The following is a 19,747-nucleotide window of genomic DNA, read 5'->3' on the forward strand; positions in this document are numbered from 1 at the left end:
CACAAAAAAACTATTTTGACCTAGTCATAATTTTTTTTTTTTTTTTTTTGTTGTGATTTTACTTAATTTCTTTTTTATTTTTCCATCGAAAAATCCTATCACAGAGACTCCCAACTTAAAAACAAGGTGAAATTTATAATTCTCTTTGTACTATGTTGGGTAACAGCATACGTTTTTGCAAAAGTTGGTAGACCTGATACTGCTTTTTGCAAGTCTCAACTCAAATTCTATATTATGTTCTCCGCAAATGTGAACTTCGATGGCTAAATTAAAAGAATGCATGTGTCTCTAGAGCAGCATTGGAAAATTCCCAATAATGTTGTATTTGTTTAAAAGAAAATAGCAAAATATCTCCTTCAAATTCTTTGTGGATGTATTTTAGGAAGGACGAAAAAATGCTCAGAAAATCTCAAGGAAAATATGTGAAACGTTTAAAGTAACAGAGCATGAGCAAGAATCGGAGACGCACATTTTCCGACCTTAGCCGTAGATTTGCCAGATAGCGTTTGTAGCGTAAGAAATGTTGAGAATTCCCATAGCTTCTGAGAAGATTTTGGTAGAAATAAAGAATGAATCCCCGAAAATTCTGCTTCAATTGATAAGAATGATGTGAATCGGAAGTTGTCTGAGATGTGACCATTCAAAAAAAAGCAGATAATTCAAGTGGCCGAGGCCGCGCCGTGACCAACGCTCAGTCCGGAAAACTAAACATCGCCTTATCTTACAAATATACCTCGGAAAAGCGACGACAGTCGCCAAATCAGCATAATAATTCGATTTTTCCGTTTCCATCTCCTGGCAATTAGAGCTTTTATGGAAAAATTTGGCCCAAAGAGACCGTTTTCCGGAACCCGAAGAATTCCGGCCGTGGCTGATTACGAAGCCCGAAAACGGAACCGTTTTTGAGTCGATGCAACTAGTTTTTGGCGCCAAGAGTTACAGTCGATTAAGTATGTGCAATTGTAGTATTGTGTTTCTCAGGTAGTCAGATAGAATCCGTGCCTTCCAACGATGAGGACGCAATTTTTCGGAGTGTGTGTGACAACAATTTGCTATGTTTTGGTGCTCACGGTTAAGGATGGAGAATCAATCCAGGTAAACTTCAATCTATTTTCACTGCATCACTGAAAAATGACCGCGAAACAAATAATACTCATATCTCGATTCTTGACTACTTTGATTTGGCCGCATAAATGAGTTTTAAGATTCATCTACCATCAAAATACTAAATTCGAAAAAAAAAAACTGAAAAACTCCCTTAAACGCAGTTCAGCTATCACGAACTTCGGCGTTAATGGAGTTCATGTGTGGGGATTTGCGATTTAAGTATTTTGGTACATGTAAAATTTCGCGAGAAACAGGATGGTGCCGCTGGTTATCTCTGAAACGAACTCCAAAACTCAGGGCTCAAAGTTGAGGCCGTGATGGAGAGAATATCGCACGCTATCCTGAAAGTCCACCTGTAGATCAAGTCAAACTCGCCGCATGCAAATAAGATAGGGAGGGGCAAATACATTGGCAAGTTTACAGAGTTTTTAGTTTTGGAGTCCCCAAACAAAAAGGCAACCATTTTAATGTATTTGTACACCATCTTTGCATGAAGAGTTTGACTTGATGTAGAGATGACTCTCAGGAGAGCGCGGGATATTCCCTCCATTACGGCCTCAACTTTGAGAGCTTTTTGAGCTTGGAAATTGATTTCAGAGATAATCACTGGCATCATCGTGTTTCTCGCAAAATTTTACATAGTCACCAGTACTTAAATTAAAAATTCCTGGCGCATGTAAGAGTTCTCTCATCATAACACGTGACTAGTGCCGGCCCCATTGCGAATCTGGACGTATCTCTGCCAAACGGAACTATGTGCATGAAGACTAGAGCCCTGAGACCCATAAGAATGTATGCATAACAGGGCTCACGTCATAATGAACATAGTTTCGTTTGGCAAAAATACGTGCATCTATAATTTTTATGGGGAACCAGTGTCTATCCTGTGATCGCAACAGTTTTTAGCACAAAATTCTGCAGTTACCTCACTTAATTTGACCTGGGGGAAATGATTTTATCACGAGTTACAGCACTTCTAAAGCGCGCGACCGGTCGGCAGCCAATCCAGGAAAAAAGAAATGAGGGCCTTTACAATGGCTACAGAACCCTCTATAAAGGAAGTTAGCTAGATGTTTGTCACGAGGAATTCGAATTTGCATTTTGTTTTGAAAAGTTTTCCCAGCCAAAGTTGTCAAATTGCGCGAGGAAGCTTACTTTGCGGCAGTTTTGCGCTATTTGACAGCTTTTTGCAGAGAAATATTCAAAACAAAGTTCGGATTCTACACAAAAATTACGTAGGTAATAGATTACAATTAGCTTTCCCCAGCGATTCTTGTACACCGAGGCTTACAATCGTTGCGCTTTGAATAATGTAAATAAAATGACATTTTGGTGTTCAGAAATTGAGATTGTTGATTTTAAGGGTATTGCTACTTACTCGTGGACGTGTATGCTGTGCTATTTGCTATTGCGTCATTTCCATGAGAGAAAATTCACTAAAACTCTCTACACCTCTTTGGTGCAACAGGACTTAATTATCTTTCAAGAAAATCCCATATTTTTATACCTGAATAGGAAAACCTTTTGATTTGTCTCGGCTAAAGGATCTCATATTTTTCCTGTGCATGATAACTTCGCTTCGGCACTGGTTTGCCGCAGCGCTTCGAGCTACTATTTCGCCACGGAGGTGTTGCACAGTATCATATGAGATCGAAGGCACCCCAACGTATCATGATTGATGGCACCTTTCAAAAGCACAAAGTTCCCTCGCAAATTAAATCGAGTGACGACAACAAAAAGAGAGCGGTAGTCGAAAAACTTACCGTCCTAGTATCTGTATTTAATAACGTTTAGTATGATTTTTAACTTCATTAGAGGAACAAGTGACCTAATTTAAGGAGAAATATCCTCAAATTTACCGCCGAGAAGATTTCCTTATGAGTTAATAAAGAAAATAATGTTTTCTTAAAGAAGAGAAGATGCTTTTATAAAAAGGAAAGTCACTTACATCAAGCAGAAACCCGCTTTTGTTCACCAATTTTTATTCTTGATTCAAAATAAAATCTTCTTGACGGCATACTCAAGAATGTTCCTTTATCTCTCTTATCTCCACTTATTTTGCAAGGAAAGTTCCGTACTCTTAAAGGATGCCTGTCATTCTTATTGTTGGTATGTTGGAGTGCCTTCAATTTCGTATAATACTGTACAACACCTCTATTGTGAAATAGTGAATCGCCGTGGCACGTGGCACGCTGCGGCGCGGCGCGGCCAGCCAGCCAGCACGGAACGCGCATTGGCGCCTACAAACCTAAGGGATACCTCAATCATTGCGCAATGCGTGAAGTATCTGCTTAGGTTTGTAGGCGCCAGTGCGCGTTTCGTGCTGGCAGCACGTCGCGTCGCATCACTCCACTTTATGCTAGGGCCTATTATTTAAACTCGCGGAGTCAGCGTTTTTCAACTCATGATTTTTATATGTTTGCACACTCTGCATGGATTACTTTAATTTAAATTGATAAAAAAAATATATATATGAAAGGAAAATTTAATGTGTGTTTTGTAAATATTAAGGTGTTTCCTTGTCGTATTTAATGATTTTCAAAGCACATTAATTTTTTGTTTTATATTTTGTGCTTTTACTGTGCTGCAGCGTGGTGTGAGCGCAACCAAACGTTCAAAATAGGACGTATTTCACTCTGAAAGATCGATGTACAAATGGGCTAAAACCGAAGATTGCGTGCTTCTCGGTTTTTCCCTCTTTTATTCATTTGTGCATAGTTTCTTTCGACACAACTACTGCTCATTGACTTTAATATCGATGCCATCGCTTGGAAAAGGTTTTACAAATATTTGCCACGTTTTAAAAATGTAAATGTTTTTAAAATAAAGTAATATTTTCATTAAAAAAAGTATTTATAAGGTTTATTTTTCATCGAAAATTTTAAGGATGGAAATAAAACCAAATATTCACCCATGACAATTTAAAAAGATTGATCAAAAGAAGGAAGTAACATTTCATTTAAAAATGAGTTACCACAACAACTCTTCCGTCTCTCTCAATTTTCTCATTTTATTATTGTCAATATAATTTTACATACGGACTAAAATATGACACTTGGACCAATTCACTGTTGCCTATTTCACGCGTGGACGTAAACTACTGGACAAAACAGGTGTGCGGACAAAAAATCGTTGACGGAATGCCCTGAAACCGTTTTAAATGGAGGGAATCCGGTGTTGCCAAAGTGCTGGATCTGCCTCTGCCTGCAGCGACAACAATTTTTCCTGATATTGGAACAAAACTGTTTTAAGGCACCGTAAATTAGCTTGGCAATTTCTATTTAGGTTTTTTCAAAATCATGGCAATTAGTTACTAGTTAACTTTCATGGAGTTGCTGTCTTAATTTAATATTTTTCTGTGTGTTCCAGACATTCCTCGTTAATCCACAAGCAAAAATTACTAAACAAAATCTAAAACTAGATGTTCCACACACAACTACACCGAGACCGAAAACGAAAAAAGAAAAATCTAGCGATGAGGTAATTAATTCTCTGTTCTCTTGAAAATACAACACAATTGACAGCAGGGGTAGCGATAAGGGCCGTTGTTGGACCCCCTCTGAAATCTGGCAATTACTGCATGGACTATGAGCTGAGCCTATGCAATTAACGAGAATAATCATGATTTTGGCAGTAAGACTCTTGCTACGTAATCAAAGGTTGTATTGCCTAAACTTAGGCCTGAGGGCGTATTTTACCCAAACCTGACGGTATTCCATCAAGTGTTTCACACCGAGCACATTGTCTAATACTAGACGAGCAGTGAATATGTTATCAAGAGGGGCTTAAGACATTTTTTCAATGCTGGTTTTTTTTTTCAGTTAAATGATGCGCTCATAGTGGAAAGAAATCTTTATTAAGAGAAGAATTATTCTGAGATAATTTAAAAATCAGCGGGAAAGATAATTTTTGAGCTCTGGTGTACGTTACGTAAATCAGTCGTAGGAGTCAGCAAGCCTTATACTCATTTCAAGTGAAGACTATTTTACGTTTTGTTTCTTCAAACAGAATTTTCCGCTAATCATTCCAAAAATACGGAATTTTCAACTTACAGACGCTTTTTAAAAGATCATAAAGAAAAAAGTCATTTCATGAGACAAAAACGTGAAGAAGCCTTCACTTGGTATGGAAAGTAAGCTCGCTGACCCTTCAAATTTGCGTTACGGACTAAAAGCTCAGAAGTCATGTTTCTCGCAAATTTTTAAAATATGACTCAGAGCAGTTCATTTCGCAGAAAAGTTTTTTTTTGTTTTTTTTTCTAACTATGAGCTTAATATTTACGTAAAAAGCAACCTTATTGAAAAGCTGTCTTAAGCCTTCCTGGGTTACAATTCCAAAACGCGTTTCGGTCAGATAGTGCGCTCGGAGTGAAAAACGTCTTGATGAGATGAATACACGCACAACAATTTTGAAGTCTTGCATTTTTGGCGCTTGAGAGTGCTCAATTGCTCATCGATCACAGAAATTTTTTTCGATTTTTATGGGCAATTTTCATCCACAATATAAAGTTCGAAGGGGTTCTTTCAAAAAATCTCAAATAGAGCAGGTTTCAAAATTGCAGTTCGATGGTAAAATTATTGCTATTGTATCAAAAAGTTATGAATTCATCAATTGAAGGGGTTACTCTCGTTGAAATTTATTGCAAAAATATTTAAAGAAGTCGCAATTTTTTGCATTGTGAATTGCCTACTTTTCTGACTTATAGAATATTTTATTGGTTGTTTAAAATCGGTAATTACTGGCCAAATGATGTATAAATATTGCAATCTCGCAAAAATCGCAAAATTTTAGAAATTTATCAATCTCATTTTGCGATTTTCGCAAAATTGTAGAGAAGTTAGCAATCTCATTTTGCAATTCTCGCAAGTTATTACTTTGCTTTTTTAGCAAAATTTTTTCTACTAATTTTCCACTTCAATTGCAAGTTTCATCTTTAGCAATACAGAAATGCTACCTTAGCCACACCGGTTCCTATTTCAGCAATAAATTCAAATACGAGCCAATTAGCAAAAATGTCTTGCGATATAGTTATTGCGATTCAGTTATTTTCTTTTTTCTAAATAATTTATTTCTGTTTACAGACTGATTCAGACGAGACTGATTCCTCTTCAGAGGAGATCATTACAGATGAAGAATACTACGGAGCTCTGCCTCGTCTTTGTTGCTGGTACAACGGTAACACGTTCAACAAAAAACGCTGTGGGCGATCTGTTGATAATATCCCACCTCCAGACACACCTAACAAGCACACGTTGAAACTTGCAAAAAGTGAAATGGCCGATGAACTCAAAACCCTCGTTGAAGAGATCAAAAGTAAAAAGAGCATCCCTTACGACTCCGAGCTTTTCGAAATGATTTCCGATATCCTCTCTGGGCTTCCTCTGCGTGAAGGAAAGCTCCAGGAGTCTCCGGTTCAGAACAAAAACTTAAATGCAACAAAGATCAACGCGACCCATGAAAATGGACCAGTAGCCAATAAGGTAGCAGATAATATTGATATCGATGATCTCCGGACCGACTCAGAAGTACGCGCCTACCTTAAAGATGTTTATGACCTCTTGTATGCTCAGAAAAATGAAGAGGCTCACCCGAACACAAAAAGTAGTTTGAAATCTAAAGCTAATCAGGATCTGAAGAGTCCTGAAAATGGTGAAAGAGTGAGGAGATCTATTTTATCCTTCCCGATGGCAATCATCGACCAGCAGCTCACTGAAAAGCAACGGAAGTTGAGCGGTCAGGCGTCTGGTCAGTTAAGGTCACACGACCCTGCAACGACGCACTCAACGCTCAGCAATTTCCTGGACGTAGTCAGCAACCCAAGTCATAGGACCTCTCAACACATGTTCGAGGAGGACTTCTCAGGCACAAGAAGCAGCGGTGATAAAGGTTGGGGGTGGTTATCGGGAAAGAGCAAGCATAATTCTGAAACGACATATGACCAGGAGACGAGGAATGTTCAACCTGCAGCAAAAAGTCAACGAATAACGAGTGGAAACCAGTTCGGAATGACCAAGAATAATCAGGAGACGAATCGACAAGGCTCAGAAACCAGCACACATCAACCGGAAATGAGAAGACCTTTCAAAATGACCACAGCAATGCCAAACCACCTCAGTGATGTCCCGGATTACGAATTGCCGGAGTTCCGGTTGAAGTCACCACAGGAAATATACCTGGACGCAAAATTAGCAGAAGAGACGGTACAGCGAAATTCTGTTCCGCAAAAGTCAAAACTGCAGGCATCTGCCCCTCAGGAGACAAGAACTACATCCAGCTCTCAAGATAGGCAGCTGCGACTATCCTCTCAAGATCGGCCCTCCAAAAATTACGCCCCTCAGGAAAGAAAATTCAAGAGCTCGATAGATTTTCCTGCGGAGGAAAGATTTGGAAAACCTCAATCGACGGCAAGACAAATCATTCAAGGGGCCATGAACATCGAGACGATTCCTACGAATACGCTCCTTATGACAGAATTTCAGAGACACGCACGAAAGAAAAACTCTCCACCGATTTCAACCTTTTCAGTTCTTCTGAAGACGGTTTTCTTGAAGAAAAATATTCCAGAGATTCCAAAATTTCACCTCAAGAAAGACACTCTCAGAGCTCAAGAAAAGGTGAGTTCTCAAGCTTGACCTCCCAAAAAATTGGGCACGATCTGGAAGCTCTTATGTTCAAGAACGAGCCGGAACTAGATTACGATAGAAAAGTGAGAGAGAAAAGCATGGACAAAATCTTGGAGTTTCCGAACGGCAGAGAAAAAATGGTATCACGGTTTCCAAACCTGATGAATGCGCTACAGACCGGCGCGTCCCTCAACATTGATAAACTCAAAGCGGATTCAAGAAGAGAAAATCTCATTCATAATTTCCTGGAATCACATCCTCAGCTTAAGAAAAACTTAAACGTGAACAGACGTTCGGACAAAAACTTAGAAAAAGACTCCCGAGAATTTGACTTTTCCTTTGAAAAAGGGGAAATGAACAAACAACCCATTAGGAAACATGAACCTAGTGTCGTATTCGATGACGAATTCAAACCCGAAGATTTTGAAGTCCTGAAGCTGATCAGTGATTTACTCGAAAGCACGAGTGAGGTGAAGACGAAGATAAAAAACGAGTCTGAGGAGGAGAGGTCGACCTTTCCACCGCAGCGGAAGTCCTTAATGAACCGCATATCGGCAACGACAACACCAGCACCACCACAGCTCCCCAGGGCTGTAGGTGTTTCATACAGGCGGAAGGAATCGGATGCACCAAAATTGGACGCACCAAAAGTTGAGGCACCCCGACCAGAAACACGCATTCCGATGAAATCCGGGTTTCCTCTGGAACGAGTACTGAAACCGATGGCGAATTATCGACCTGATTCGCTTGAAGACGTTTCCATCGATTCGCAAGAACGGAGTCCCAGATGGAGGCGATTTCTCGACTTGGATATGCCCGAGTCATCTGGGCAAATTGACGAGCCAGCGCCACTTATTTTACCCGGTTCTGGGTTCAGCTACCCCAGCTGGGATGGCTACCCCAACGAGTCTAAAGGAAGCTCCCGATCCAAACGCGACAATGTCCGGGGAATGCAAGCGCCGGCTGAGGAAAATGTGGGTCTAGGTGCTGATTCTTGGTTGGACGAAAGCTGCTCTGAGGAGTCATCGAATTCCTTCGCCCAAGAAAAACGGCACGCACCCAAGTTCCCGAGCTTGAGCGGATTCCCGGGGTTCAACGGATATCCGATGGATGCCAGCGAATTTTCATCAGACGACTCAAGTGACGTCAGCAGTGACTCTATGATAAATGAATCTTACGAAGATCCGTTGACGAGAACAATGTACGGATATTTACAGGGTTTACAGAACAACGTCCCGACTGCCTCTTTTAAAAATCCTTTTGATAACTTTTTCCTGAAATTTTTGGAGATGGAGAACTGCTTGATATCCGATGAAAGCAAGTGCTATGAAGACATCGAGTGCAATAAAAATCGGTTGGTGAGGACCCCCGGTGGAGAGGAGTCTAGTAGTAACTCCACAGATTCAAAAAACGACGAAATCTCTCATAGTGCGGCAGAGCCACAAAAAACGCCTGAAAAAAATAATGACGCAACCAGGTATACAGGTGCACACGAGACCGTAGGAACAGTCAAGGATGGAGCTACCAAAGAGCCGAAGACGGAGGTGGAGGAAAGTTTAGACCATTTTATCAGCAACTTTGAAGGCAGTAATTCAGGTAAAGGCCCGGAATCGCTGACTGAGAGTTCTTCACCAAAAAGTGCCGAGGAAGGTCTGCAGAAAATCACTGGGAATTTTGACAGATTTACGTTTTATGACGTCGATAGCGATGATTTCGATACATCTTTGATTAAAAATCTTGCCAAGAAAGACACTGGAGCTACATTAAAATCTAGGCTAGAATCAAAAATAAGAAACACTGAAGCCGCAACTGCTCAGGAACAAGAATTCACCCATCAGGAATCTACAAAACCAGTTGATGAGAAACCTGAAAAAGTGAATCTTCCTGTTGGGTCCTCCAGTTTAAGAAAGGATGTCACCAATCTGCCCACGGAAGCGCAACAAGCTGGACTTTCAGAATCACCAAAGTTAAAATCTGTTGAAACTTCAAAATCTAAACCCGTTGGAACGCCAAAACCCAAGTCTATAGAAACACCAAAAAATCAGCCGGCTATAATTTCGAGCACGAAATCAACGGAGACTCAAAAGTCCAAATCTGTTGAGACTCAAGCAATCAATTTGGCTGAAACACCAGGAGCTACAACCACCAATACGGAAAAACCAAAACCCAAAACGCAAAAATCTCCTGTAACTGAAGCACCTAAATCCATACCAGCCAATGTTGAGAAATCTTCTTCGGCCGAAATGAGGTCAGGCATGATGGGTGTACCAAAACCGAAAGTTGCTGGTCTTTCTACCTCTGGTCTTTTTGGAGGAGCCTCCGATCGCCAGCTACAACTTCCGGTCAGCGAGTGGAAGGAGAACAAAGCTGCTTTGATGGAAAAGATAAGCACGAATTTGGAGGTGCGAAAGAACGTCATGAAAAACTTGAGGCAAGAATTGGGCACTACTTCTGGAGAAGCTAAGACCAAATTCTCGTCACTTCAGAGCTTACCACTGAACGCAAGCCGGATTTTTCCGCTGAAACCTGTGAATGAGACGCTGGCAGAACTTAAAATGAAAGAACCAATGCTCTCTCTTTCGGCCAAACTCAACAAAGTTTAGCTATGTTTTTGATTAGAAACCTTTTTATTTGAAATTTCGATTCTCTTCAATTCGATTTAAACGACATTTTTTGACGGATTGCGGTATTTAGTTTCGAAATAGAACTTTTTTTTCCCCTCGAGGTGGAAGAAAACAAGACTAGTTTTTAATTTGTGACGCTCCATATCGTCATATTGCATCAATTTTTGCAAATTATACCCTGTAAATGTACATTCATAGTACACAATGAAAACCAAGTACATTTATGCCTTATAAATCAAGTGTGTAAGTACATACCTATACATTACATTATAATTTATACTTTGTTTTGAATTTTGTACATTCAATGTGAATACAATTTTGTTTATGCGTATTTATGTATGTCTGTGTTTTTATTCATAATCATATGAATTTATTTTATATCGGATGAGGACTTAATTCCGTAACATATTTTAGAAAGTTACGCATCACAAAACTACTACAAAGACCGTAGTGTTTCATTTATCTTTACGCCCAAAGGAGACTTGATAAAATTTGGAAGAATTTGAATTTCTTTAATCATGGTTGTTATTTGTATTAAGGGCCGTTCAAGTATAACGATGGAAAGGATATCTGAACTTGCCCTGCGGTTTCTTCCAAGAAAAGGAGAGGGGTCAAGCCCTACGAAAGAGTCTTCCTTTAAACGGGGAGATTATTCTTTTATTTAAAGAAAATAATAAAAAAAAGGTCGGGCTTGTCTCATATATTTAAAAAAAGAGGTTTAAGATGTTGTCTAACGAGTGTTTCTTAAGAGGAAAGAGAAGAGTCAAAGCTCTTGCCAAAATGCCTTATGTATCACTTTTTTAAAGTTTTTTTTTTCAATTTTATTTAGTTTGGTTCCTTTTTAAAAATATTTGAGAAAAATTTGACCTCTGACTTTCAAATTTAGAAATCCCCTCAATTTTTTATTTTATACATTTATTTCTCTCTATTTTTTGGCGGGTGTCGAAGAAGTCATGGGAAAACGTTCTTTCGATAGCAGTATTGACTAACAAGTTTTGATGCATCAATTGATGCCCTCAATCAAAGCAGATGAAAAAAGTTTGACCATTAACTTCCAGCTGATTCGGTCGTTCACAAAAAACTTAAGCGCCTGTACTTAGAATATACGAGAAAACCAGTGAAAACAGTTTTAAATAACCCGTTCTGAATTCCAGACCGCTAAAATATTACAGCTATTCATCAATTGATCACAATACTATAAAATCTAAAATTTAAAACGGATCGCTCAATCAGTTTTTACTGCTTTCCTCGTATTTCCATTGTTAGCGCTAGGTATTTTTTAGAAGGACCGATTCATTGGAGGAGTATTTAAGTACCTATGAAAGAATGAAATTTCAATGGAGATGTTGCATGTGTGAGGGATTTGCGATTTGACTGTTGTTTCTTATGTGGAAGTTCGCGAGAAACACGATGGTGCTACTGGTTTTCTCTGAAATCATCTCCCAAGCTCAAGAAAAGCTCTCAAAGTGAGGCAAAAATGGAGGGTATATCCCACCCTACCCTGAGAGTCCACCTCTACATCAAAAGAAACTCTCCATGCAAAGATAGGGAGCAAATACATTAGCAGTGATGCCGTGTTTTCAGTTTTGGAGTCCCCAAATAAAGTGGCAACTCTGCTAATGTATTTACTCCCTATCTATGTATGGAGAGTTTGTTTTGATGTAGAGGTGGACTCTCAGGGTAGGGTGGATATCCCTCCATTTTGGCTCACTTGAGAGCTTTTTGAGTGAGTTGGACTTCAGAGCTTTTTTGAGCTTGGGATATGATTTCAGAGAAAACCAGTGGCATCATCGTGTTTCTTGCGAACTTTTACATAAGAATCAATGATCAAATCGCAAATCCCTCACACATGCAACATCTCCATTGATATATTCACTGGGAATAGTTCTGGGTCGCTAGCAAAGACGAGCAAAGGATCAGTTATTTTGCATGCCAATTTTGAGATTGCTTGACAAATCGTCGCTCCTTTGAAATGACGTAAGGGCGTATCTCAATTTACACGTGAGCCTCGTCTTCCATATACCTCTATGCTTTCTGGGGCTCATGTGGAAATTTCGATACGCCCTTACGTCAGACGATGGACAAAGTGAGGAAAACTGATACTGCTATACGCACTTCTCCATCAAGATCAAGAGCAAGACATTTCTGACACCCGAGAAAACATTGAGTGATGAACAGCACGAGACACCATGTTTACACACGATGGACCTAGTTAGCAGTTGTTTATTGTTTATCGATGCATTATCTAGCCTCGGGTCGCTGCGCTGCTGCTGTGCTCAGCATCTGAAACCTCGACGAGAACATTTTTCCGATTTCAGCAGAATTACATTCTAGTGATTCCTCTCCGAAATAATTTCCGACCCGGCGCGGCGGCGCACAGTGGATCGAGTCAATTCGAGAGGTCGGACATGAAATTTTTGACCAAAACTGCAAATTTTGATGTTATTTTCGTCATATTTTAAATGTTTAGGGGTGCTTCGAGAAGAAAATTTCACGAGAAAACCAATGGAGCCACTTTTAAAACCTCAAAGTTTTGTATAAACGGAGTTTTAAGCGTTTAAAGTTTCCAAATTATGTCCGACCTCTCCTATTGACTCGATCCACTGTGCGGCGCACGGTGGATCGAGTTAATGGGAGAATGTTGGCTGTCATTGAAATGTTTTCAAGATATGGGGCCGTCCATAAATTACGGCATAGGCTGACCAAAACTTCCTCGTCCCCTCTCCTCCTTAAATGGTGGAAAGTGAATAAAGTAGCGCGAAATAGTGTTTAAAAATGTTGTGCCATTTGAAGACTGAAATAACGCACTGATAGAATGTTATGGCGAAACAGAATCCGAGGGGTACAAAAACGGGTCGAAAAAAATCAAGAAGTTATTGTATAATTTTTTTATTTTGGTCAAAGGCAATAGAAAAAAGGCAAAAATTCGAAAAAGGATTGTCAAAAGAAAACTCTAAAGCTAAATCTCTAAAAGTCGAATAAGGACTGAAAAAACTACGAAGAACAATAGGCACAGGAGAATTCAGTTTGAGAAGATATTGGGCTCAAAAGAGAGTTATAATTTGAGAGTTAAAATTTTAACTCTTACACTTTTATTTTCTGTCTTTCTTTCTTCCTTCCTTTTTTTAATAATTAAGAGTTGAGTCTACAGGCCATGAGAACAATCGTTGCATTTTACAATTGATTTCTCTATATGGTGGATGAGGCAGGATAGAAGCAGGAATTTCCCACATTATTGACACCTCATATTATTCGAGCTTGGCGTGGTTTATAACTTTACTTAAAAATTGAGGGTAAAAATCATCACAATTTCTAGCTCGTCTCAATGCAACGGCGGCAAGGTATCAATGAAGAAATTCAGAGATGTCAGTTGCCCCAAGATCTTTGGGAATTCGGCTACACGCGGCGTTTGAGTGTTGCAGAGCGCCAGAGAGCACTCAATGGGCGACTTGTACAAGTAAACATACGCCTCGCATTCAGGAGCAAATTATAGTTTAAGCGAACCTGTTGGGTATCTTAAGCCTTCCAAATACCATAAGTTTTTGAAACTCAGACGATTTTTGTGGAAATGGCAAGGAGGTTACACCGACATGAAGTCAGAGCATCTACCTCAAATAGGTGGGCTTCCAGTCACCAATCTCCCGTGATTTCTACGTATAGATACATCTTATTTACAGAGAAAAAAAATAATACTACTTATCATTATTATTTCTTTTATCGGACTACAAACTCATCCTGGAGTTATCACAATATCGTAACAAAGTGAAATAACAAATTTGGTTTAAAACTTAAAGCACCTATGATGCTCCGCTCTCTCTCGAGCACGGCGAGAGAAGTGCAATCGAGGAGTGGGCATGGTTGCCAGATTGTGCTGCAAAAGAAAAATTCGTTTACATTGAGTCTTACGGGATCAATCCTAATTATCAGCCAAAATCTGGCAACTATGATCATCGTCGGCATAGGCGGGACACGCGACTGGCCAGCGGAGCACGGTCAGTTCAGTTGCAGTTCAAGACATTGGTTCAGTTTGGTTACAACTTACAATTATTAGCGTCGAGAAGGACCTAACATCTGAACGAATTCACCTAAAATCAGCCTATCTTCATAATTTGCCTCATTTCTTCTCGTGCTATAATCCTCCTCAGGAAGCTAAGAACACTCTGACTTGATTCGTGAGTACAGGTATTGTTTGTAATTTAGGATATATCCACAGAAAGTTCTCAGACACTATGATACCTACATCTCTTTTTAAAAAATGAAACATGAGAGGAAATTATGCAACGTGGAATGTTGTTAGGCTGCCTCTGGTCGATACTTCAAATGGAGGTGTGTCAGAAACGCTTGAGAGTGGATGCCTAGTTTTAGACCGGCCCGCAGGGAGGGAGCGAAGGGTATGGAAATACATCTATGGATCAAAATTTGGACGTTTTCAAGCCAAAATGAACTAAATATGTGAGGAATCAATTAGCCAAAGGGAACTATATGTGCATGAGATTTGCGTGAATGATAGTTCTTTTGGATTTTATTCATTCTCACAATATTATTTTCAGCATGAACACGTTCAATAATATTACCGCGATCTACCATGTATTCATGTAGGTAAGGTAAGTTACATACATTCAAGTATGTAGAGATGCAACGACCTAAGTCATAAAGTACGAATAATTTCAACTCTTGTATTACCTATTCAAGAATGAGTGCCTCTCTGTGAATGATTTGCCTGGTTGAAATTACGCAAAATCGTTCAGATTTTTTTTTTTTTAAAAAAAGAAGGAAAAAACATTGCTTTGAAAGTGTGAATTTCCCGGTTTCTTGAAAATGGCTGCAAACCGCCCTCCGGAGGTCAAATTGCCTACCTAGCGGCCAGGGGGTAAACCCCGTTGGTCTACAAGTTTTTTTGTTTTTCAAACGGACCTCATTTGGATTTCGATGTCGACAGAAAATGTGTTCCATTTTGGGCAAACTTATCTAAAATTGCTTAAAAACAGTATTACAATGATAAAATTCAAGACTCTATGCGTATAAAAAATTTAATTAATTGACTACTGATGCAAATTAATGGAAGAGCAGTTATAAACTTTGTTTGCGTAAAAGATTACACTACGCCATCAGTTTGCTATCATTTAGTGTTGAAAATAATTGAATGCCTACAATATACATGCCTACTTGCAGTAAAATATATGATTTCGTTTCAACAGATCAAAATGACTGACAGATTACTGCCAGGCACGATTTACGCAAACTGGCAACTCCCTCGATTTAAACCCATCATGAACCTACTGCATTATAATTATGTAATTGATAAAAATCAATTATTTAATTTAAATTTAAATATACAAACATACCTACTGTTGCCATCTTGCGAAGGTCATCATTGCTGACAGATGTTAGGAACTAGAGAAATCACAAGAGTTTATATGCATCGGAGAGAATTCATAGAAATCTACGGAAGAAATCTTAAATAGTTTAAAATATAGCGTCATACAATTCTACATTTTACATTTTCACATTAATGATTACTTTGGTATCGTAGGACAGAAATGCAAGGCAAATATTTTACCAAAAAAAATATCTAAAAATGAAGAAATAAATGAACCTAAGAATTAAATAAAGGAAATAAAATGAAGAAGAAAATTGACATACAAAGTTAACATCGGTTCATGTTTTTCTATTTCCCTCTTCTCTCTTATAGTATGATCCATTTTCATTCTCTTTCTTTATTTTGGTCGATGTGTTCTTTATAATTTTGTTTTTTATAATAGTTATCGACTTTAAATATGCCGAGGCGGAGATCTAGATTCAGTTTCTTAACAAGTCGGTGTCGGTGGCGGCGTGTGGACTGAACCTTTTGGGTTAGGGGAATTTTTAAAAAAATGAGACAGGGGTCTTTCCTCGGGAAAATTTTGAAATATCAGTATCGCAACTAGACAGAACGCAATTAGGGATTTGCTGTCTTCGTGGTAAAATATCACTATCTCTCCTTTTTTCTTGAGATTCCGAAGGGAAGAAATCTCGTTATCATTCTCGGATCAGTCCTTAATAATAGGGAAAATTTGTATGTCTCCTTGTCAAACAATCCAAAAGACTTTCATACGAGACTTAGCACCGGATTTTACCGGATACCAACACTGTCATTGATATTTCAAGCAAGAGTACAAAATTAGAGGAAAGAAAGCAAGGAACCGGTTGCCCCCCCCCCCCCCCAAACACACACCACCAATGTAACAATAAGGCAAGGGGCATGTTCCCGCTGCAGAGTGTTTTTCACTCCCTAAATAAGCTCATTGCCGTTTTTACGCAGAAAGTAGCCCACAGACCCTAAATAAGAACACATTAAAACGCAATGAGCTGTGAAATTAGTTTAATAATGGAAAACGTAACATGTTTCATGATATGAAATTCGTGCAAATTGCATTATTCTTACTTCAAGTGGGTTTAAAGCAACGAGACTAAAGAATGTGATACGACAAGAATCACCTACCAAAAATTAGATAGTTGAAACCTCCCGTAGGATGATTTGTCAGTACAGCCAAGCTTGTACAAGCTTCAGACGCACAAGGGCCACGCTTAGGAAGGTCCCTTGGTCCCTGCGTTACTCCTACTATTGCAAAAATTGACAGAGTCGCACAGTGAAGTGAGTCAATTAGAGAGGTCGGAAATGAAATTTTTGACTAAAATTGCAAATTTTAATGTTTATTTCGTCACATTTAGAACTTTGAGGGGTGTTTCTGGAAAAAAATTTCACGGGTAAACTAATAAAACCACTTTGAGAACCTCAAAGTTTGGTATAAACGGAGTTATAAGCATCTAAAGTTTCCAAATTTTTTCCGACCTCTCCTTATTGACTCGATCCACTGTGCGACGCGGCAAGATCTATAATAATGAACACACACCAGATTGCCTGATCCATGTTCAGCGCAGGTACCAAAGTTAATTTCTCAGTATTAACCATGCTCACGCTCCATTCCACAGTTGGTAGGATTTACGAAATTGAAAAAAAAAATGTTTCAAATTTATTTCGCAGGTCTGTACTCTCTAATCCCACGTTTGTAAAATGTAATCAAATAGTACAAAAATGTGGGAACCTAACCATTATTACACGGGCCCTCAGTAAAGAGAAATTGTCCCTAAATTTTTCAGGCATTACAAAAAAGGTTTAAAAAGTACCAAATAACTCATTGTAAAGTGCATATCCTCACCGTCCTTACTATTATTTTTTTTTTCGTTCTTTAACGTAGTAACTACTCTCCCTCTACTCCCAATGGGGGGGGGGGGCGGCGCTCTATTCTCTATCTCTCTATTTCTTTTCTCTCCTTTTTTAATTCATTGAGAAAATTGAAACAATCATTTCGAAAAGGGCATATCTTCACTTTTGGTCAAAATTGATTTTTGAGCGGAAATGAAAACTCCATGGGAAGGCGCATTGACTCTGAAATTCCTGACACATAGCCAAAAGTGTCCTAGAGTGATTTTTGAAATAAATGTTTCAATTGAAGTAAATATACACAGGGAGTAAAATTCAATTCCTATATCTGAAACCCGTTGTTATCCGAACTGAAAAAGTCCGGTGTTCATCACGAACCGAGGTTTAGTTTAGGTAGCTGAAGTTGAATCTCAAAGTACGATTCACCAGAATGAAATACAACTTAATTATATTTTTTTTTAAAAAAACAAAAACAAAAGATCTTTGCTCTCCTTTTTATGCCCCGTTTTTGAAAGAGTGAAATGGATCGTGTACATTTAATGCTGAAATGAACACAGTGGCTTGGCGTGAATGAGCGACTATCGATATCTCGCCATTTGAAGCTATGGTAAAGAATCGATCACTAAGGTGTTCGCTGCGAACACCCTGATAATCGATCTTTTTTCATAGGTTTGAGTGGCGTATCAATCGATATATCGCAAAGCACGCCACGCCACTGCAATTGACCAAAATACTTCATCCGCAGAATCCATTTGTCCTACTCTTCAAGAAACTCCCCGCGCCGACCGTTAAAAGTCTTACCTACTTTCTGCTTATTGCTGTCTTGCGTCAACTTTTTCTCCCGAATGAAAACGTTAGTTATTCAATCCGAGGCTGTTTTTATATTTTGATTTTCGAATCAACAAATACAACAAGGCAGGAATGAATAAATTCTACCCACGAGTATAGGAAATCATAAAATTAGCACCCAAAAAATAATTTTATCAGAGAAGGTGTCAGATATGATTGAAAATCGGTAGGTGATTATCATAGACTCGTGTGTCGACTTTGATTGCTAATTAGCCTTTCATTTTCATCGACCGCACTATTTACATCTCGAGAGTCTTGTCGTGAAACATGGTCTTTTTTCCAATTTGAATTTTTCACGACGATTTTTTTGTCGTTGGTCATTAAAACCGTGTCCGAGAAGCTGTGCGTTGAAACTACCGCTCCCAACGCTTCGTTGAGCCTTTGCTGTGACAAAAGCTTGACTGAAGGTGGTTCTTCAAAATTGAACGACTGAATGGACGTTGATGCTTCAGGATATGACGGAGGTACCAGAAGTGCAGACGGTGAGACGCACTCAGGGGAGACATCTTCCTCTGGTGACGTGTAATAGAGTGCTGGATGAAATTTAGACGGCTGTTTGGTGTCGAAAGGTGAGCTTAAATAGGCTTTTGGAACCGCTATTACAGAATGGCAGTGATAATCTTCAAGAGGAGGTTTTTGTGCTGTTTTGTAAGCGCTAAAGTCTGACCTAACTCTTCTGACCGCTATTTTTTTCGACAGAAGCTGAAAATTCCAGAAAATCATCAATTAAAGAAACAAAATCTAAAAATTCAAATATAACAAGAAGATATACCGAATCGTGATTACGTCACTTTGATAATGAAATTCGTCTGTATAGTATGGAGCACACTGACACTTTCTTTCAAGACTTCCAAAATATGCTTTTCAAAATTTTCACTTAAAATTCTTCGGCGGAAGGGGACAAAGAGTGGCACATGGGAAGAGAGGGAACTACATGTCAGTGCCCAAGAGTCAAAAGGTAGCCCACTCCATTTTAGTAATTCCGAGTTATCAGGGAAAACGGCCCCATTAATTCAAATGTAAATCGCATTTTTTGGTATTCCGTACCTCATAACCGGCATAAGATAGGGTTACCAAATTTTCCGCACACACGGAACCGTTTTTGGAGATTTCCAAAACGACACTAAATCGATTTTTTCAAACATGTGTGTGTACATTTTGGCTCTGGGGCACTGATGTGTAGCAATCAACAATAGTATACAGCTACAAGTCGAATCCTCGGAGACACTATTTCTTGACGAATTGTCTAACCGATTAGGATGTGCTCTGCATCTGTTGACTCTGTATAAGCTGTAGATTTGGTAACAATACGATTTATGTCTCGAGAAAGAGATGCAGAG

General features: G+C 39.0%; 2 protein-coding genes across 3 annotated transcripts in view; one reads left to right on the plus strand and one right to left on the minus strand.

Moving 5' to 3' along the window:
* Nucleotides 1–868: 868 nt before the first annotated feature.
* LOC109043597 (uncharacterized) lies at nt 869–7,739 on the plus strand. Its single transcript, XM_019060857.2, has 3 exons — nt 869–1,095; nt 4,477–4,587; nt 6,189–7,739. The coding sequence occupies exons 1-3, from the start codon at nt 1,012–1,014 to the stop codon at nt 7,737–7,739; spliced, it is 1,746 nt and encodes a 581-aa protein (XP_018916402.2). The 5' UTR covers nt 869–1,011.
* A 5,488-nt stretch (nt 7,740–13,227) lies between these two features.
* Nucleotides 13,228–19,747, minus strand: part of LOC109043598 (Ca[2+]-channel protein alpha[[1]] subunit T) — a 370,781-nt gene continuing 364,261 nt past the window's right edge. For both annotated transcript variants that reach the window (XM_072296890.1, XM_072296891.1), the window contains exon 39: nt 13,228–19,109. In XM_072296890.1, the coding sequence (XP_072152991.1) occupies nt 18,585–19,109 (525 nt within the window). In that variant the 3' untranslated portion in view covers nt 13,228–18,584. The remainder of the gene's footprint in view (nt 19,110–19,747) is intronic.

Source organism: Bemisia tabaci, chromosome 2, assembly GCF_918797505.1.
Source record: "Bemisia tabaci chromosome 2, PGI_BMITA_v3".
Classification (NCBI taxonomy): Eukaryota; Metazoa; Arthropoda; class Insecta; order Hemiptera; family Aleyrodidae; genus Bemisia; species Bemisia tabaci.